This window comes from Syngnathoides biaculeatus, chromosome 14 (assembly GCF_019802595.1).
Source record: "Syngnathoides biaculeatus isolate LvHL_M chromosome 14, ASM1980259v1, whole genome shotgun sequence".
In the NCBI taxonomy this organism is placed as follows: domain Eukaryota; kingdom Metazoa; phylum Chordata; class Actinopteri; order Syngnathiformes; family Syngnathidae; genus Syngnathoides; species Syngnathoides biaculeatus.
In genome coordinates, this window is record NC_084653.1 from 19,467,890 (window position 1) to 19,487,687 (window position 19,798).

Consider the following 19,798-nt stretch of genomic DNA (forward strand, 5'->3'; position numbering starts at 1 on the left):
ACAAGGAGAAATGAAAGATTACCATAATACAATCAAAATAACATTAAGCTTCTAATCGGCTTCTTACATCACTGGCAATAAGCTGCATGTTCCGGGCCAGCTCCAGGTTCATGGCGTCAGGCAGGACAGTGTAGTGGGGGATGAGCCTTTTGTATCCAGTCATGGTCTGCACGGCTGAGGCGTGCTTGGCATGGGCCACGCTCATCATGTCCACCGGTGAGTGGTACTTGAGCTTAGACTTGTGGTAGTCCTTCTTGTAGTTCTTGTCACTCTGCAGCTTGGCCACCTCCATGTAGTGGACCAGCAGGGGGTCGTCCTGCAGGCTACGGAAGCCCACGTGGTGGCCTCTAGCTTTTTCGTAAGCTAGCTTGTATTTGTACTGGAATACAAAAAAAATGAGAAAGCGATATCTCAGAACTCGAAAACTTGGTAAATTAGGGTACTTATATATCTAAGTACTGCTGTAATAATTTAATTTCCACACTCACGTTGCTGGCAATATTAGTTCCAGACTTGGCGGCCACAATTGGGATGGCGTCTTCCCTGAGGTCGTAGCCCTTGTTGGCCATTTCCGTAAGGCCAGCTTTGTATCGTTTCTGTGGATGGATGGATGGATGGATGGATGGATAGATAGATAGATGGATGGAAGGAAGCAAGGAAGGAAGGAAGGAACAAAGACAATGATCGAGCTGAAATGACAATTCCCTGAATTATTCATCTTACATTGCTCATGGTGATGGCGTTTGCCTTGGCCAAGACAATCTCAGGAGCATCTGGCATGACATGCACTGTCAGTTTGTCCTTCTCCCAAGCAGCCGTGTAAGCTTTCTGAAAATTAATTCCAATATGTTTGCATTTTTCGGTGGGTAAGTGCAAGAGAGATCAATTTCAGACCACTCCTACCTTATTCATGATCTGATTGTTCGCCGTGGCCAGAGCCATGTCCATGGAGTCCATTAGTTTGCTGTACTTGAAGTTGGACGGGTGAGTTCGGTACCTGTTCTCGCTTAGGATATCACCGCCGACCTTTGCAGTTTCTACTGCAAGTGAGCCAATGGGGACCCAGCCGAGACCTTTGACATAGTTGTTCCAATCGGACTTGTAATCGCACTGGAAAGAGAAATATGTGATCAATAAATGGGCTGAATTTAAAAATCCATGAACCAGAATTATAAAAGCTATCTAACAGTTGTCTTCCTATTACCCTGAAGAACACCTCGAGAACACACGTGTCAAACTCAAGGCCCACGAACCAGATGCTGACTATGCCATTTTCCATGGCTCCCTTGAGATTTGCTTATAAATTGAAGGTTAAGACTTGAGACTTAGTTATTATGACTTGCACACACCGTATGTGACTTACTCCCACATCTGATATGAAGTGACAGAGTAAGGTATTAAGATTTGATTTAAAGCTCATTTTACCCAAGTAATGACTTGACCCGTTTGAAATTTAGTGGGGGCTCGGCTTAAAACTTAAAGGTCAAGATGTGAGACTTACTTATCACTTGTACTGTAAATGTCACTTACTTCCATCTCTAATAAGCAGTTCTACACAAATAATTGATTCACAATGCTGTCCACTGGAGCTCGGAGTTAAACTTACATCACTGGACTGGGTGTTCATGGTACGAGCCAGCACGAAGTTCATGGCGTCGGGGAGAAGAGCGTTTGTGTGGTGGATATTCCTGTAGCCGGCCATGGTCTGGGCAGCCGAGGCCTGCTTGGCATGGACCAAGCTCAACATGTCCACCGGCGAGTGATACTTCAGCTTGGCCTTTTGGTAGTCCTTCTTGTAGTTCCTGTCGCTCTGTAGCTTAGCCACCTCCATATAGTGGACCAGCAGGGGGTCGTCCCGCAAGCTACGGAAGCCCACATGGTGTCCCCGAGCTTTCTCGTAAGCCAGTTTGTACTTGAACTGCAATGATGAGTAATGTGAGTAACTTGATAGCGTGTAATATCGTTTGTTGCAGTTAAGGAATATTTTTTTTGTGACATACATTACTTGCGATGTTTGTTCCGGATTTGGCAGCTACAATGGGAATGGCATCTGCTTTCAGATTGTAGCCCTTGTTGGCCATCTCCATCACATCGGATTTGTACAATTTCTGCAAGAAATACACATTTGTCCATCCATTTTCTGAGCCGCTTATCCTCACAAGAGTAAGGTAGGACAGGGTAGGAGACAGGGTACACCCTCAACTGGTTGCCAGCCAATCACAGGGCACATAGAGACAGACAAAAGTCGCACTCACAATCACACCTAAGGTCAATTTAGAGTCTCCAATTAATGCATGATTTTGGGATGTGGGAGGAAACCGGAGTGCCAGAGAAAACCCCTGCAGCCACGGGGTTAACATGCAAAATCAACACAGGTGGGGCCAGGATTTGAACCCCGGTACTCAGAAATGTGACTAATGCCAGTTGCGCATAAGGCAGGAAATACACATCAGTACTAATGTGAAAACTAGTTGCAGTATATATGATCAACTATTGACATATAAAGTGACATTTTGTGGTGAACTTACATTGCTCATGGTGATGGCATTGGCCTTAGCCAGGACAATCTCAGGGGCGTCTGGCATAATGTGGACGGTCCGTTTATCCTTTTCCCAAGCGGCGGTATAAGCTTTCTATCAATGAAAAGGAAAGAAATAACAGATGAGCACCAGGACTGGTTCCGTTTGTCAAGTTGCTTGGCCTTCATTTAAATATGTAGTTGGGCCCCACCTTATCCATGATCTGATTGTTGACGGTGGCCAGGGCAATGTCCATGGAGTCCATCAGCTTACTGTACTTGAAGTTGGATGGGTGAGTGCGGTACTTGTTCTCGCTTAGGATCTCACCGCCAACCTTGGCGGTTTCCACTGCAAGTGAGCCAACCGGGACCCACCCGACACCTTTGATGTAGTTGTTCCATTCGGATTTATATTCACACTGGAGAGACAAGGAAGTCATCAGTGAGTGGACAGAATCTCAGAAGTACATTGTGAAAAGCAACCTTAAAACTCAGACTAAAGTAAGTTTCTTTCGGCTTGTCCCTTTCGGGGTCGCCACAGCGTGTCATCTCAGATGAACGCACATATGTTTGGCACAATTTTTACGCCGGATGCCCTTCCTGACGCAACCCTTCTCAGGGAGTGGAGGCCCCAGTGGGATACGAACCCACAACCCCTGGTTTACCAAACCAGTGCTCTAACCACTGAGCTTAAAACTCAGACTAAGTCTGTTTATTATCACCTGAAGAAAATGTCAAGACTAATACTGTAGATATTCTGTCCAAACAAGACAAGACACATAGATTGGACAGTTTTACAGGTCTGGACAAAATAAAAATAAAAAATCAGGTTCACAATGTTGCTTATTAAGTTCTTATTTGTACAACAACACACCATTCCTAAAGTTATTTAAAATGAAAGAGTAGATTTTAAAATCTTACTCTTGGTCTATAATGAAGGCTATGAATGACCTTTCAGTTCACGATGAGACTTCCAGAACTCTCAGTTCTTAAAATATGAGCTTATCAAGTCTTTCCTGGACCAAACAAACCAGAACGTGGAACTCTTGGATCTTGAAGGACTTGTTCAAGGCGTGTGACTTACTTCTAGCTCATATATTGTGATTAAGACGATAGATTGGATGACTTCACATATGTGACTCCCACCTTGGATATGTAACTATTTAGACAGATTGGATGACTTGATTCGTTTAATCAAAGTAACGACTTGTAGACAAACTTACGTCGCTAGCTTGGACGTTCATGGCACGAGCCAGAACGAAGTTCATAGCATCAGGGAGGAGAGCATTGGTGTTGTAGATCTTCCTGTAGCCGGCCATGGTCTGGGCAGCCGAGGCTTGCTTGGCGTGGACCAGGCTCAACATGTCTACAGGCGAGTGGTACTTGAGTTTGACCTTGTGGTAGTCCTTCTTGTAGTTCTTGTCGCTCTGCATCTTAGCAACCTCCATGTAGTGGACAAGCAGGGGGTCGTCCTGCAGGCTACGGAAGCCCACGTGGTGCCCTCGCTCCTTCTCAAACTCTTTCTTGTATTGCACCTACAAAACAAAGCAAGTGTGACGTTTCATAATGGGTGTCGTACATTTAATGGACTCTTATGACAATCTAATTTCACCCTGTGGCAAACCTTTTCTGGCTCATTTATATGCTTGATAATTAATACTTTCATTAGGTGTGCTTTTCAGTTGGACTGAAAAAAACATCTAATTCCTGCATTTTTTTTTTTTTAGAACTGATTTGTGTCCTTGTGATATATGTCTATAAAGCGGTTTTGAGGCATCGGTATAGGTTTTGGGGGTTTGCTGAGTACAAAATTCCTCATTTCATATTCCTTTTATTGTCTTATAAGCTGGATTTTTGCAGTGCATGTTGACTTGTTTACAAAAAAGCTTAGCAAGTCAAATGTTCATGTTTTAGTAGCAAATACTTTTGCTTAAATGAACTCCTTCACTGTTGTTGCCATTTGTATTTGTCTGTTGGAATTCGACCGCCGCTGCTCAGTTGGTTTTTCAAAAGCTAGAAAATTCGATTCCAATTTTCTAAGCCTACGTTTTACAGTGAAGATGTCTGTGCTTCCAAAACTGCAATTAAAAAGAGGAGTGGGTTCTAGACCTGCTCCATATGATAAGTGCACAATGTGATATATAATGTCACATTGAATTGAAATCAATTACATTTTAAGGGGAAAAATTGGTGGTTTTACGCACATTACTGGCAATAAATCTGCCATGCTTGGCGTGCTGGATGGGAATGGCGTCGAGCCTCAAGTCGTAGCCTTTGGCAATATCTTCCAGCCACTTTTGTTTGTAGTGACTCTGCGTAGAGGGAAAACATACATTCAGTTTTATGTCTGGTCTAGTTGAAAAAAAAATGCGTCCCTGAATGTTGTCCTCTTACCTCACTGAGGGTCTGAGCATTAAATCTAGCTTGGATGAACTCGGGGCTGTCAACCGGGAGGTGGTAGGTGTGCATGAACTTCTCACCAGAAGCTTTGTAGGCGGCCTGTACAGGTGAACAAGATACCACAAGTGTAAAGATTCACCGACGATTTTGAACACAAAAGACACAAAAAACAGATTGAATCGTACAGGGTCCAGTTGCTTGGAGTTGCTCAGAGCCAGGCTCATGTTCATGCTGTCACTGGTGCTGGTGAACTTGAGCTTGCTGGGATGCTGACGGTAGTTGATTTCGTCCAGGGCGGCCTTGGCAGCTTTGGCCTTCTCCACGTCCAGAGAACCGATTGGAACCCACCCGGATCCTTTGTAGTAGTTGGCGTAGTCGGCTTTGTAAGAATTCTGTTTAAAACCGCAGACATTGAGATTATAATTCTGCTTGAATGAGATAATATATTCCTTAAATCTTGTTTTTCAGTCTTAGTTTTTATCATGTTTTTCTAATGCAGTGTAATACCTTATACTGTCAGATAATTTTGCCTAAATTCAGTAAAACGTTTACTTTTTTTTCTGGTTTAAAGGTATGAATGAAAAGCGAGAGCACATACGTCGCTCTGAATCTCCATCATGTCCTTGCACAGGTTCAGCTGCAAGTTGTCAGGAAGAAGAGTGTAGTCGTGAAGGTACGTCCTGTAGCCGATCATGGTCTGCACGGCCGAGGATTGCTTGGCGTGGGCCACGCTCATCATATCCACCGGCGTGTGGTACTTGAGCTTAGCTTTGTGGTAGTCCTTCTTGTAGTTCTTGTCGCTCTGCATCTTAGCCACTTCCATGTAGTGGACCAGCAGAGGGTCGTCCTGGAGGCTACGGAAGCCCACGTGTTGGCCCTTTGCCTTCTCGTGGGCCAGTTTGTATTTGTACTGAAAAAAAAAAAGACGAAAGAAACCTCAGGTGAGAAGAGTTCTAGAACCGCTGGAGGTGTAGGATGGCGTGAAGAGCTCACGTTGCTGGCAATGTCTCTGGAAGTCTTGGCTGCCACGATGGGGATGGCGTCCTGCTTCATGTGATGTCCTTTGAGCAGATCTCGCCGGTGTTTGTGGGTGTAGTAATTCTGTAGATAAAGATCCGTCTTAGAGCGCACATGTGTATGTTCTGTATGTGCAACAGTATACAAATAAAGTAAAATTCACAGCTACAATGGTGCAGGAGGAATTACAGGAGTGTGATTGATTCTGTGACCCTGCTTGTAACTCAAAACACTCAAACCATATCGTTCCGTTGAAATTAATGGAATTCCATTAATCTTTTACAGCCTACCTCCAACATCATGAACATTTTCCAAAGTGGTTTTTTTTTAAGCAAAGCAAACCACGTTTATTTATATGGTGCATTTCACACGCAAGGTAACTCAATTAGCTTTACGTGATCAAAAGCAGTTGAAACCAAGGAAAAAGACCGTTTACAAAATAATTTTAAAACAAAGACAAAGTAAAAATCTAATTAAACAGTGGCAAAAAGGAGGAAAACAGACTAAGTAGCTTATAAAAACAAAATAATGATAATTGAATGTGAAGAATTCCACTGTTTTTGCTAGGTTTTGCTTTAATTCAATGGACATCGTGTTGCTCCTTTTTGTGTGCACTTTGGCGACTTGGGGGCAGTAGAATACAGATATATGGATATACATGGAGATGATGATGCCTCAGTATTCAGTAATACTAGTGATTTTTCCCAGAGGATTAACAATATACGACTGTAAGCACTGTTATACTGTCTCTCTACATGCGTTACCCCACCGCTTGTGTTCATAAGTCCATTGCTTAAAGGGTCATAATATTGTTGCTTGTGAACAGACTTAACCCTCTCTGGACCAAATACAATTTTGCAGAGAGAAAAATCTTATACTTTCAGAGAATGATACTCTGGACTTGAAATTTTAGATTATATTAAACCTGTTGCAAATTTGCAACCCCTGCCCGCAAAGGGTTAAGATGCATTCAAGACCACCATACAGCTGTCAATAGCTCATATTATTGCTCACAATGGTGTGGACCTGGAAAAGATCGCAAATCGGGTGAGTCGTATTTTGAGGCACCACTGTACTTGATAAAGATTCTCTTAAAACGTAATTCTCATCAAATGTACTGTGCATTGAAATTTGATTTGAAAATTTGACAAAAAAACTGTTCTAAAAAAATTTTATGAGAACATATACATACAAGTGAAATACAACTGAACTGCACCAAACAAATGTATGTATGTAATATTGGATTGAAACAAGGCCACTGTGACATTATGTGCAGGTTGAAGATTTAATTCAATACTTATTTTATGTACCACTAGACGGTGTGCACGTTCCACTAAGCACACTTTGAGAAACACTGTTAGAGGCTCTGCAGCAACTGTCTCGTTATATCCACATAAAACTTAGCGAGCATGTCCAGATAAAAAAGGAGACAGTTTCCATTTGTCCTTGCCAGGATATTGGTGTCAAATGAAAAGCCTAAAAAAAACGGCTGTTACATAACGTATGTAGATCAACAAAGCATCTAACCTGGCTCAGGTTGACAGCGTTGTATTTGGCTTGCATCAGCTCAGGGGCATCGACAGGAAGATTGTATGTGTGCTTGAACTTCTCGCCGCTGGCCTTGTAGTCTTTCTGCAGAGGCGTCAAAACCAGGAAATAGTGTCAAAAGGCTCAAAGGACTCTCCACAGAAAGAGCTCTGTGAACGTGGTACTCACCACGTTGAGAAGCTGGGTGTTGGCCTTGGCCAGCTCCATGTTCATGGAGTCGGGCACACTGGTGAACTTGATGCTTTCGGGGTGCTGTCTGTAATTCTTCTCGTCCAGAGCCGCCGCCGCCATCTTTGCCTTCTCCACCTCCAGGGAGCCGAGCGGCACCCAACCGACTCCCTTGAAGTTGGTCTCGTAATCCTGTTTGTACTGGTACTAGAAAAGCCAACCAAAGGATGTTGGCTGGTTACACAAAACTGAGGCTTAAATATCCCCAAAGGCAGTGGTGGGATGAGTATTTGGTACTTGCATCTTTAGTGGTGACTTAATCTACTTCTTTTTCAGATTTCCAATCAACTGCAAAACTGTAGTGCGAGTTGCTAAATTTACATGCTTAAATAATACAACCAAAGTTAAAAACAAACTAATATAGATACGAAGATGTTACGCTTATATTGTTTCTTAGAAATACAAATATGATGTTTATGGTAAAACTGTTGTTGATTATACCATCGAAGCCTATGAACTTTACCAAATACCACATACTTATATGGATATCAGATTAATTTTCTACATTGAAATGACTTAAAATGCTAATCATATTCTGCTTGATCATAACTCAAATGTTCACTCACAGCACAAAGCAATAAAACTTGATGTGAGGTTGGAGCACTCTTAAGTCAAGTTAAGTATTGAGGTCCACCACAAGCGAAAAGATTAGAACTTACGTCGCTGGCATTATAGTTCATGGTACGAGCCAGATCCAGGTTCATGGCGTCCGGTAGTAGGCGGTAGTTGTGGTGGGGCTGCTTGTATCCCGTGTAGGTCTGCACAGCTGAGGCGTGTTTGGCGTGGGCCACGCTCAACATGTCCACTGGCGTGTGGTACTTAAGCTTAACTTTGTGGTAGTCCTTCTTGTAGTTCCTGTCACTCTGGTGCTTGGCCACCTCCATGTAGTGGACCAGCAAGGGGTCATCCTGCAAGCTACGGAATCCCAAGTGGTGGCCTCGCTCCTTCTCGTACGCCTTCTTGTACTGGACCTGTCGTGTTTATCAGGGGTAGGAGATTGAGTTACATGCCCTGACTTGAGTCAAACTCAAGTCATTCATTTAAGGACTTGAGACTTTCATGGATAAAACTTCTCAAAGACTTCATTTGACTTAAATGACTTGAAAGGTTCTGCTTGTTTAAGTTTGAAAATCAAATTTTTCTGGAACTGGGCCATTTCTTTTGTTTTTTGTTTTTTAAAGAAAATTGTTAGTGTAGTGTGCACAAACAACTTTATGAAGGAAGTGGCAACATTTGGAATCAGTGAAGAAAATGGTGATACAGTAAGGATATTTTGCCACTCAACAGCTAAGAGATAACTACAACATCCAACTTCAGCAAGACAGATAAGCTACGCTAACTTCAGGGTTTACCTCACTGATGGCAAGTTACATGTTAACCAATCTTCATGTTGAAAAGACAATAAAATGATAGACGTGATAGTAATGCAAAATACAAAGACTGGTTTTACAACTTATAAAGAATGAATTAAACTGAGGCACATATGGTGACTACGCAACTAATGACATTTTTTTTTTTCGAGTGTAATAGTAATTATTCCAAACTTAAACTCCTACTCCTCCTACTTCTGGTGTTTAGACAACTGAGTACAGGTGGTTCGTGTATGTGCTAAGAGCTTACATCACTGGCAGCATGTCTGGCAGCTTTGGCGGTGACAATGGGGATGGCGTCAGGCTGCAGGTCATAGCCCTTAGCGATGATATCCTGCCAGGCATACTTGTAGTAGTTCTGAAATGGTAAAACCAAAGAAAGGATGAGTCAAAACCAAATGTCAGATCAAGATTGACTTTACTGTTGGCCAGTCAACAAACATTGCATACAATTAAACAATATTAAACGTCACATTGACCAGCAGGGACTGAGGTGGGCAATTATCATGTCTCTGAACCACAAACCCACAATAACACAAAGGATACTTGAGCCATACATGTTTGAAAATTGCTAGTGTGGGAAACTTACTGAAACAACATCATAACCAGATCACACAAGATGATGATGAATTAAGGACTGAGCGTTAAGTTTGGCTGGATGTGCATTATACAAGGAAACCAGGAAAGTCAGGCAATCAACGTAGGTGTAACTAAATTATTTTATCATTTAATTCAATATCACAGTACGGTATGACAAGAGAAGACCATATCTCAGATGCGAAATCCAATCCAGGTCAGGCTAAATTTAAATAACTTCATTACGAACTCAACGGCATGATTCTGAAAATTGGCAGAAAATGAGATCCTTTACAAAACCTCCCTTCGGGGTTGTCGTACAATGGTGGGAACTTTTTTCATTTTCAGAAAACTGTATCAGCAATTCTCAGACTACATTATCATTATGTATACTAGAAAAACCTGGGATCCCACTTACTTGAAAGTTGCTCTTTGGGTTAGCATAACCGGAATGCGAAAAAAAACATTTTCTTTGGTTCCCATTTAATACAGTTTCTTTCTACACCACCAATAATAATAAAGTGCATCTAAATCAGAAGTTGTTAAACCGGCATCATCTGCAAAGAGTTTAGCACAAACCGCAGTATTGGCTCAAAATCATTGATAAATGTACAAAAGAGCACTGGGCCAACTGTGGAACCCTGAGGCACACCAAACGTGACCTCAATAAATAATTGTTTTTCCTCCCAATTGTTACAAATGTTTTTTGTCTGTGTCTTACGTTGCTGATATTGTATGCATTGCACTTGGCCTGAAGGAATTCAGGAATGTCAGGGGGCAAGGAGTACTTCTGGTGGATGTCCTCCAGACCTTGCTTGTAGAACAACTGTTAGGAATAAAGACCAGTTGGGAAGGAGTTGCTTACTGAATGTGAATCAGGAAAAGTGCTGATTGTGACTCACATCACTCCTCTGCAGCTGGTTGACCTTGGCCTGCATCATGATAGGGTGGTCATCAATGGATGTGAAGGGGATTGTATCAGGGTGCTGTCTGTATTTTTTCTGCACAAAAGAAAAGTCCATTGTTAATTTTTCCATCTGACGGTTTTTGTTCGGACATTTGCAAATTGATGGAGAACCTCGCTAAGGATTTCCCCAGCGTTCTTGGCCTTTTCCACGTCCATGGACCCAAACGTCCCCCACGGATTCCCCTTGGTGTAGTTGTTGTAATCAGACTTGTACTCATTCTGGAGAAAAAACAGAGGATGGAAGAGGAAATTTTGTGGGGACTCGACTCGATTTGATTTTTGCCAGTCTCCCACCCAAAGGAAGACTTTTCAGTCAGCTTGCTTAGGATCTCATTACACTTTGGTTGTATTTCAATTATTTTTGGTACCTTAAGTTTTATCGCTGTTCTTAATGAGAGTGTGGACTCACGTCGCTCTGTATGATGTTGGCCTTCTTGGCCAAGTCCAGCAGCACGGCATCGTGCGGCAAGAAAAAGTTGGTGTTGATGCTGCGGTAGCCGGCCATGCTGGCGATGGCCTGCGAATGTTTAGCCTGGGTGACGGACATCATGTCCAGAGGCGTGTGATACTTGGTCTTGATCTTTTCATAGTCCTTTTTGTATTCACGCTGTGGGAGAAGAACTCAAGTAAACCCAAGTGTTGATGTCTCAAAACTAGTCTTTCTCAAACTTTTGGCCGGGGAGCCATAGCTTGTCAAAAATCCCTGAATGAAAATGTTTGCGAGCCAATAAGAATGTACGAAAGTTTCTTTACATCACTCTGAATTTTGGCCACGTGAACCGAGTGCAGTATCTTGGGATCGTCGTTAATGCTGAGAGCCCCGACCATCTGCCCCTTGTTTTTCTCGTACTCCTTCTTGTATTTCACCTATGACAAATAATAGGGAAAAAAAATTTGTGATTCAATCATGACGCTTTGAAAATACTTAAGAATGGCATACATACATCGCTGGCGATGTTGGTGTGAGCCCGGGCAGCAAGGATGGGGATGGCGTCACCTTTGATTTCAAACTTCTTGGCCTTGGTTTTCTCCCAGTCATACGTGTAGCAGTTCTGTAAGGAGATGGTATTATTCAGTTTAATGTGTACGAACTATAAATGCCAAGGCAGTAACGTACGTCGCTGAGGTTGAAGGCGTTCACTCTGGACTGGACGAAGAAGGGGTAGTCGTGAGGCAGACTGTTCTTGCACTTGCTCTCTTCATACTGTGCCTTGTAGTTGATCTGCGAAGAGGACAAACTCCTGAGTATATTCCTCACTGAGGAGTGATTAGGCTGATGGGAGGGTATTGCACAACTGTCACAGTGAAATACAAGTAAAAGTAACTAGGCCTACACCTAGGCTTCCTTCTAGGAGTTAAAAAACCAAAAGGAGGAAAATGTTAAAACCAGTTACACGATTTGGATGAGACTGACCGCAGTTTACCCGTCTGGACATTTTTCTTTCTTTAGTTTAAATAATTCTATCTAGCCCTCAATATGGATTTCATCTGGATGATATTTGTTTTACAGTAAATGCATTTGTCATCTATTTTCTAGTCCTTATCCTGTTTATGGTTACAGGTGATCTGAAGTCCATCATAGTGGACAAAACCTTTCTGTACTCTTTGTCAGTCCATCACGGGAACATTAATGGGAAATTTTTTTTGGGGACCTAAGTAAACTTCGAAGAAAGCCATCTTTAAATAAGATTGGTGTGTAATTTAACATTTTAATCTCCACACTTTTGTTGACGAATAAACTGTAATTGTAATCTGATTTTCCACACTAGGGTGTCAAAGACAGCTCTCAGAGAAGGTTCCTATAGTCTTATTACCAGTTTTTGCCATTAAATTGGATTATGAATCTGTCTCCTCAGACGCCCTGCCTGGTTTAAGGCTGATCATGACCTGGTGGCCGGTTGGCTCCTTATGGTATTTGCAGACTCCTGAAGTGCACCTGAAGAATCGGGTCCCGCTCATTAGTTTCACTTTCCACCAAATGCTTAATTTGGATCAGATATGAATTCTGGATCGATGTATGTAAATGTATCCCTTTTCTAGTACTCATTCTGTCCAAGGCAACGGGGGGATTGGGAGTACAACTCAGCCTGCAATGGACCCTTCTGGATGCCTTGGCATTTTATCCCAGAGGTGTTGAGCAGAACATGATCTTGGTGCTATGTGAACCACTACATTAAGAAAGGATTCCTTTCTAGGATCTTACCAGATAAAAGGAAGAAGAAATTTTATCCAGTTTGAGAATTTCCAGATGAGATTTGACCATGGTATGAGACATTTTCAAACAGGATTTTCTTGTACTTTTGAAATGCTACCAAACCCATACAAAATGTTGGTTGACATTTCAGTGAATCTATCCATCGGTCATCCATTTTCTAGTGCTGATCCTGGTCAGGGTAATGAGTGGATCTCTATACTCTTCTTGACTACTTGCCCCATGGATATGGATCTTGATGCTGTGTGGACCACTATACAAGGAAACCTTGGAACTAACAGCCAGAAACAAGAAGTTTGATCCAGGCCCATAATTTAATTCTATTTTGAGGGCAAAATATGTTGGAAACTGATTGTCCTGTATATTTTGGAGTGTACAACTCCTGTAGCTGATTTTAACACTCATAGGAGGGCAGTCGTGTGCCACTGGACTCTCCCTGTGTCAGATGACTGGCTATATTCTAGGCTTGCTGAACACTGCTCGCTATATTTACTCCAGAACCAGACCCATCTCGGGTTTCCGTGGCCACAAGTAGACAGCTGGGTGTCCTGCATTTTTAAACGTGATCTGCGCATCTGACATATTGTAGATGATGTGGCAGTCTAGTCCCGAATAGACAAAGACCAGCTAAGTTTGAGAACCCAGATTTACAATGTCACACTCACGTCACTCAGCTGCTTGGCATTGATGGCCGCCTGAACCAGAATTGGCGAGTCGGTCACTTGTGTGAATTTCACTTTGTCCGGATGCTGCCTATAAACATTCTGCAAAATCCAAGAAAAACCGGTGTTAAAACTCCACCAGAAGAGGATACCCCATGGCTCTCTATCTTGAGTCCTGAATCCATGACCCTTCTTACATCCTTGACATCGTCCAGCTTCTTGGTGGCTTCGTACTCGGCGGTGATGGTTTGAGGGAAGAAACATTGCGTTTTCATCTCTTCGTAGTCGGCTTTGTACAGTTTCTGCACAAACAAAAGTATGCTATATGACGGGGAAGAATCAAATGATGGTTGGGAACGGGAAAATCCACAATGGTTCCAACCTCTTTCTTCATGTCCTCCACTTGCTGGCAGTGGAGCGTGTAGAGATCCTCGTAGCTGCCCAGGTAATGACCCTTGACCTCATTGTCGTACTTCTCTTTGTAGCGTTTCTGCGGGAATGCAAGCCGGTGATTTGTTGAAAAGACCAACTAAGATTTAATGAGAATAAATTTGTGTTTATGTTCCAAAAAAAGTCCCAACTGTGCAAGTAAAATTATTGGGATTTTTACGAGACAAAAAACTTGTAATTGCATGCATCATTTTACTACCAGAATTTTTTTTTTCTTGACAGTTATGAAAGAATAAAACATGTTTTTTACATGAGAAATAAAGCTGTAATATCACTTTAATAAATATTTATAATAAATATTTAAGTATTTTACGACCCCCCAAAAAAATTTTACAAGGGGAAAAATGTTATTGAAAAAATACTGTTGACATTTTTTAAAAGAATAACAGTGCTAATTTTACAGGAAAGAGAATGTGTTATTTGCGAAAAAATGAAGGTATAATTTCTTCTGTGAGAAAAAAAGTTGTAATGTTGTCCAAATCAAGGTATGATTTCATGACCAAAATATTAGTCATATGATACAGCAAGAATATACCATACATGTATATTTCTAACACAAAAGAATGGCAATTTTGTGACATATTTTGTTGACAGAATAATATCATGATCGTTTAGATGATTTTACTGTAGAAAAAGTTATCAAGTTACAAGACAAAAAAATGCTATAATGTTAGCGCAAAAAAATGTAATTAAAAATGTGTTGGGGAGGTGTTTTTACTCCATAAAAAAAATCAAATTTCACGAAAATCCAATGATGTTACTGCAGAATGCAATTGTAATTGTTTTTGAGGAAAAGAGGCCCGAAATCACCCAGTTGAAGTTTTGCTTTTACTACACAAAAGTTGTAATTTTGTGAGAAATTTTGTGTCATCTTGAGAGAAGTCTTCATTTTCATCATGTGACAAAGTCTTGATATTGTGTGAAGATGTTATTTTATAACCCCAAAAAGTCATTTTATAACAACAAAATTGCATTAGTGAGATTAAAAAAAAAAAAAAGTTTTTCAAAGAAATAAAGCATGTCGTCGTTCTTACATCCGTAAACTGCTTGAGCACCGAGTCCATTTGGAACTTGGGCGTTTCGCAGTAGTTGATGCTGGACCCTCGGGACTTCTCGTATTTGTCCTTGTACACTTTCTGCAAAAGACCAAAACCTTGTACTTTCCCAGAACTTTCCCACTTGGGACTTGAAATGAGGCAATGAGAAATAGGGTGGGCTAGCTCCACGTCTGTCATTTTTTAAAATCAAATGCGGAAAGGGAGAGAGAAAAGCCACATCTTGTGCTATAGATGGATCCTGGTCTAAATCAAGATTGAGTTCCAGTCTTGACATTGTTGCACTTTTCCCGATTGGGGCAGCAGAAATTGAGGTATGCATTGGGAGCCAAGGCATCTGGATGGTGGTACGAGGCCATGTTATTTATTGACTTGACAGTTGTTTGGAGTTGGCCTACTCTCGTACTGAACCTTTTTTTTTTCCTCATTCCAGTTTCTTTTCTATCACGTAACTTAGATTATACTCGCTGCTATCCACGTTATGAAATTAAAGATGCTGATGTGGATAAAAGTACAGACAATATCTATTCACGCCAAACGTAAACATTTCAGGAAAAACCCCATTTCCACAGAACCAGGAATTCAGAAGAAATAATTATTATGTAAATCAGCAGGACATAAATCCCCCATATTTTATCACAGTCATAAAACCTGAAATCAGTTTCAATGCAAAAATAATAAAAATGGAGCTAGCCCACTCCAGTTTTCCGGTTGGATGTGCACCACGTACGTCACTGAGGATGGTGCCGGCATATCTGAGCTGCGTGAGCAGAGGGTTCTCACTGGCTGGCAGCGTGTTGTAGTCCGACTGGGCCTTTGTATTCTCATACTCCTTCTTGTACTGCACCTGGACAAGCAAGCATGGGCGCACATATAAAATTCCTTCATTCATTTTGAGCAACGCATGTCCTCACGAGGGGTCGCGGGAGTGCTGGAGCCTTTCCTGGCTGACTCTGGGCGAGAGGCCCTGAACTGGTCGCCAGCCAATCAAGGGGCATGTAGAAACAAACAACCATTCGCATTCACAATCACACCAAGGGGCAAGTTAAGAGTCTCCAATTAATGCAAGCTTTCGGGATTTGAGAGGAAACCGAAGTGCCCGGAAAAAAGCCACACAGGGACAGGGAGAACATGCGAACTCCACACAAGTGGGGCTGGGATTTGAAAAGAAATTGTTACTATGAAATTAAAATCGCAATTTGACTTAAAACGTAATCGAGTTATGAGATAGGATTCCAAGAATAATGTCTATATTTTATGCATTTTTCCTTGAGTCTGTTTCCAAGCAAGAATTAGTCTTATTGAGTAGAATAATAATAATGAGTAATACTGAATAAATGAGTAGTCATTTTTTTTGTTGTTGTTGTTGCGGCACTTACATCGCTGGTGATGGCTCTGGTCTTCTTGTGGGTGTCATAAATGGGCGTTTCTGTTTGCATGTAGTAGATTTGGTCTTTCTTGTCCTCGTAATCTTGCGTGTATTTCCTCTGAAAGGGAAACGAAAATGTTAGCACTTCCATCCCGCGTGCGTGTGTGCGTGCTTGTCTCACATTGCTGAGGTTCTCCATGGCCACCCGCGCCATGGCCACGTCGAAGTAGGGCGTTTCGCACCATTGGCCCTTGACGTCCTGGTTGTACGCCTCCTTGTACTTCAACTGAGGGGGAACAAACGAGCAGAAATAACATCAGTGCTTTGCTGAGGGGTACCGTAATTTCCGGCCTAGAAGCCGCGACTTTTTTCACACGCTTTCAACTCTGTGGTTATGCAGTGATGCGGCTAATTTGTGCATTTTTTCTAACGACCCGAAGGGGGCACTCGAGCAGAAAAGGCAAGAATGAGACCGGCGGAATATATGTGCCGAGGAAGTGACTTTTACCGGCCCTTTAGTGCAGCGCTAGCTTTAGCACTAGCGTTAAACTCTTTCTGCGTACCGTCTTTCTTTGTAAATATCTCGTATTTCATTGTGGGTTTCAATGTGGGCCCTTGCGGCTTTTACACAGCTGCGGCGTATGTATGTACCAAATGGTATTTCCTTTACAAATGTACTCGGTGAGGCTTCTAACCAGGTGCGCTCTGTAGGCCGGGAATTACGGTAATAATTTTGGATTTGTTCTTATTCTTTTCACGATGCGATACAGTAGATGCATTTGATTCCCCCCCCCATCCCCCCAAAAAAATAATAGCACAGGGGTGTCAAACTCATTTTTGCCACGGGCCACATTGTAGTTACAGTTTCCCTCAGAGGGCCATTATGACTGTGAAACCATAGAAATCTTCAATCGCCTCATCATTAACACAAAATTTATGAACTAATTTTGGAATCAGAAATCAAGGGTAATGGCTTTTTCAACTATTGTTCATATTTAGTAGCACAAAAATGCTCATCATATCGCAACATTATCATTTGTAATGTATGACAATTTGAAATTTTGGTATTTGGATTTTCACAAGAATCATGGAAGTTGATGTATGACTTGCCTTCACGGGCCACACAAAATCACATGGTGGGCCGGATCTGGCCCCAGGGGCCTTGAGTTTGACACCCATGAATTAGGAGATACATGCTTTTAATTAGGTGCTAGATTTGTCTTACATCGCTGCGCAGCTCGGAGGCTCTCTTGGCCATCTCGACTTCGGGGGGGTCGGGCAGGGCGGTGTACTTGGCCTTGCGTTCGTCGTGCCCTTTCTTGTATTGCACCTGCAGGCGGACAATGTAGGGAAAGCGCAACTTGCCGACGTGGGTAGCATTAATGAAGCGTTTTGGTGGTTGGCGGTGGGCGAACTTACGTCACTGAGCACCTCCTGAGCCTTGGCCACCCGACGCAGTTCAGGGCTGTCGCTGTACGGGCAGAACATGGTCTTCTCCTCGTCCCAGTCCTCCGTGTACATTTTCTACACAGGGGACAATACAGCTTCGTGTCAGGAAAGGCCACTAGTGCCACAATAAAAATTGCCCAACGGACAACTTAAAAAAAAGATCACTTTGCTGTAGTTGGCGGCGTTCTTGACGGCCAAAACCAATTCGGGAGCGTCCGGGGGCAGCAGGTACTTGTCTTTGGTCTCGTCCCACTTCTGGCGGTACAGGACCTGCACAAACACGGGCGAGCGGGCCTCAGCTGGTCATTGGCAATTAATTGGTCAGGCTTTCTGCGAATTTGGGTCACGGGACTCACCTTACTGATGAGGTCCGACACCTGCTTGACGTGGGCGATCTCCCGCGCCTCGCCGTCGTACATGCTGCCCGTCTTGGACTTGTTGCCCTCCATGCGGTATTTGATCTGTGCAAAAGTTAATATCGACACTGGATTAAGTTCCAAACAATGACAACTAAAGTGGGATATTTAAAGCTTGAAGTCTGCTGCCCAACGGAGAATTGAGTGCAATATTGGTCTACCTGTCAAAACTAATAATACACGGGTGTCAAACTCAAGGCCCAGGGGCCCTTTCCAGCCCACCACATGATTTTATGAGAGCTGCGAAAGCAAATCATTTTGTGTCAACTTCCACAAGTCTTTGTTAAAATCTGTAGTAAAATGTCAAATTGTGACATCTTGAATGATAATGAGATATTGTAAGAATATATTACTAAACATGATCAATAATTGAATACCCATTAGCCTAGATTTCAGATTCCAAAACTAGTTCCTTAACCCTCTGTCTCTGACCCATGTTGCATTTTTGAATATGGTGCATTAGGGCCCCTTTTCCAGTTTACCGATTTGGCATTTGCCATTATTGACCAGTGTTGTACAATTTCAGATAACCTGGAACCCTGCTAGGTTAACAGAGGGTTAAATTCAGGAGGCGATATAACCATTTTATGGAGGGAAACAGTAACTACGATGTTACCCGCAACAAAAATGAGTTTGACACCACTGTATCAATATTTCATAAAAGTTGAATCATATTCACTTTCCATAATATGTCACTTGGCAGCAACATCGTCAACAACAAAACCAAGAAGCACATTGTCACACCCGTGCTCCTTCTTTATTGCTTTTACCTCACTGAGCTGCTCCTGAGCCTTGCGGATGCGAATCATTTCTGGCGTATCCATGGTGACGGCAGGAGGCTTCCCTCTGGATTTGTCATACGCCTGACGATATTTGTTCTGGATTTTTTTGTGGAACAAAGAAGCTCGGTCAGCACACGATAGAAGTTATGAGAAAGAATAAAAGGAGGAAGCGGCGGTGTCTTACATTGCTGAACTGCTCCAGCATCTTCTGGCTGTGAGCCAGGTAAGGGGTCATGAACTTGGACGAGTCCACTTTCACCTTCTTCACCACCTTCCTGGTGGGCAAGTCCGACTGCACAGGGAAGGGAAAAATATTAATTAAAAAAAAAAAAAAAAAAACGCCCACTGAGGCTGGTTACATATGTTTGTGAGTCTCAGCATTTACACTGGCATCTTTATCATAGCACCCCCCCAAAAAGAAAACATGCATAAAGTCATCATCTGATTTGTTTGTGGTTCCATGATCTACATTTTTTTCGAAGTAAAAAAATTACATTGGAAATAAAGTTGTTTAGCTTGTTGTGAATAACAGTCATAAAAAAGAAGAAAATAACAATAATAATAAAAGAATTAAGTTGCATATTTTGATAAAATGGTTGAAAACGAGAATTTGGAATTTTTTGGGGAAAATGGTTGAAAATGAGAATTAAGTCGGATTTTTTTAGCAGCTCAAAAACTCTGACATTTTGGAGAAAATAATCTCTTTGGGTTAAAATCATATTTTTGGAGAAAAACGTTTACCTTTTTCATGTTTGTGTTGCAAGACTAAAGTTGTTTCA

The 19,798-nt window shown here is 42.1% G+C and overlaps 1 protein-coding gene across 1 annotated transcript in view; it reads right to left on the bottom strand.

Annotated features, from left to right (window-relative positions):
- neb (nebulin) overlaps positions 1-19,798 on the bottom strand; it is a 74,920-nt gene that overhangs the window by 52,837 nt on the left and 2,285 nt on the right. The window contains exons 4-41 of the mRNA XM_061842271.1: positions 19,204-19,311; positions 19,008-19,115; positions 18,178-18,282; positions 17,987-18,091; positions 17,792-17,896; positions 17,598-17,702; positions 16,554-16,658; positions 16,383-16,490; positions 15,734-15,850; positions 14,983-15,084; positions 13,881-13,988; positions 13,696-13,800; positions 13,502-13,600; positions 11,742-11,846; positions 11,569-11,676; positions 11,378-11,491; positions 11,034-11,231; positions 10,736-10,843; positions 10,560-10,658; positions 10,379-10,483; positions 9,332-9,439; positions 8,371-8,682; positions 7,652-7,858; positions 7,463-7,567; positions 5,912-6,019; positions 5,517-5,828; positions 5,104-5,310; positions 4,913-5,017; positions 4,723-4,830; positions 3,742-4,053; positions 2,731-2,937; positions 2,529-2,633; positions 2,001-2,108; positions 1,607-1,918; positions 904-1,110; positions 724-828; positions 489-596; positions 68-379 (exon numbers count right to left, since the gene is read on the bottom strand). Coding sequence (XP_061698255.1) covers positions 68-379; positions 489-596; positions 724-828; positions 904-1,110; positions 1,607-1,918; positions 2,001-2,108; positions 2,529-2,633; positions 2,731-2,937; positions 3,742-4,053; positions 4,723-4,830; positions 4,913-5,017; positions 5,104-5,310; positions 5,517-5,828; positions 5,912-6,019; positions 7,463-7,567; positions 7,652-7,858; positions 8,371-8,682; positions 9,332-9,439; positions 10,379-10,483; positions 10,560-10,658; positions 10,736-10,843; positions 11,034-11,231; positions 11,378-11,491; positions 11,569-11,676; positions 11,742-11,846; positions 13,502-13,600; positions 13,696-13,800; positions 13,881-13,988; positions 14,983-15,084; positions 15,734-15,850; positions 16,383-16,490; positions 16,554-16,658; positions 17,598-17,702; positions 17,792-17,896; positions 17,987-18,091; positions 18,178-18,282; positions 19,008-19,115; positions 19,204-19,311 — 5,565 coding nt within the window. The remainder of the gene's footprint in view (positions 1-67; positions 380-488; positions 597-723; positions 829-903; positions 1,111-1,606; positions 1,919-2,000; positions 2,109-2,528; positions 2,634-2,730; positions 2,938-3,741; positions 4,054-4,722; positions 4,831-4,912; positions 5,018-5,103; positions 5,311-5,516; positions 5,829-5,911; positions 6,020-7,462; positions 7,568-7,651; positions 7,859-8,370; positions 8,683-9,331; positions 9,440-10,378; positions 10,484-10,559; positions 10,659-10,735; positions 10,844-11,033; positions 11,232-11,377; positions 11,492-11,568; positions 11,677-11,741; positions 11,847-13,501; positions 13,601-13,695; positions 13,801-13,880; positions 13,989-14,982; positions 15,085-15,733; positions 15,851-16,382; positions 16,491-16,553; positions 16,659-17,597; positions 17,703-17,791; positions 17,897-17,986; positions 18,092-18,177; positions 18,283-19,007; positions 19,116-19,203; positions 19,312-19,798) is intronic.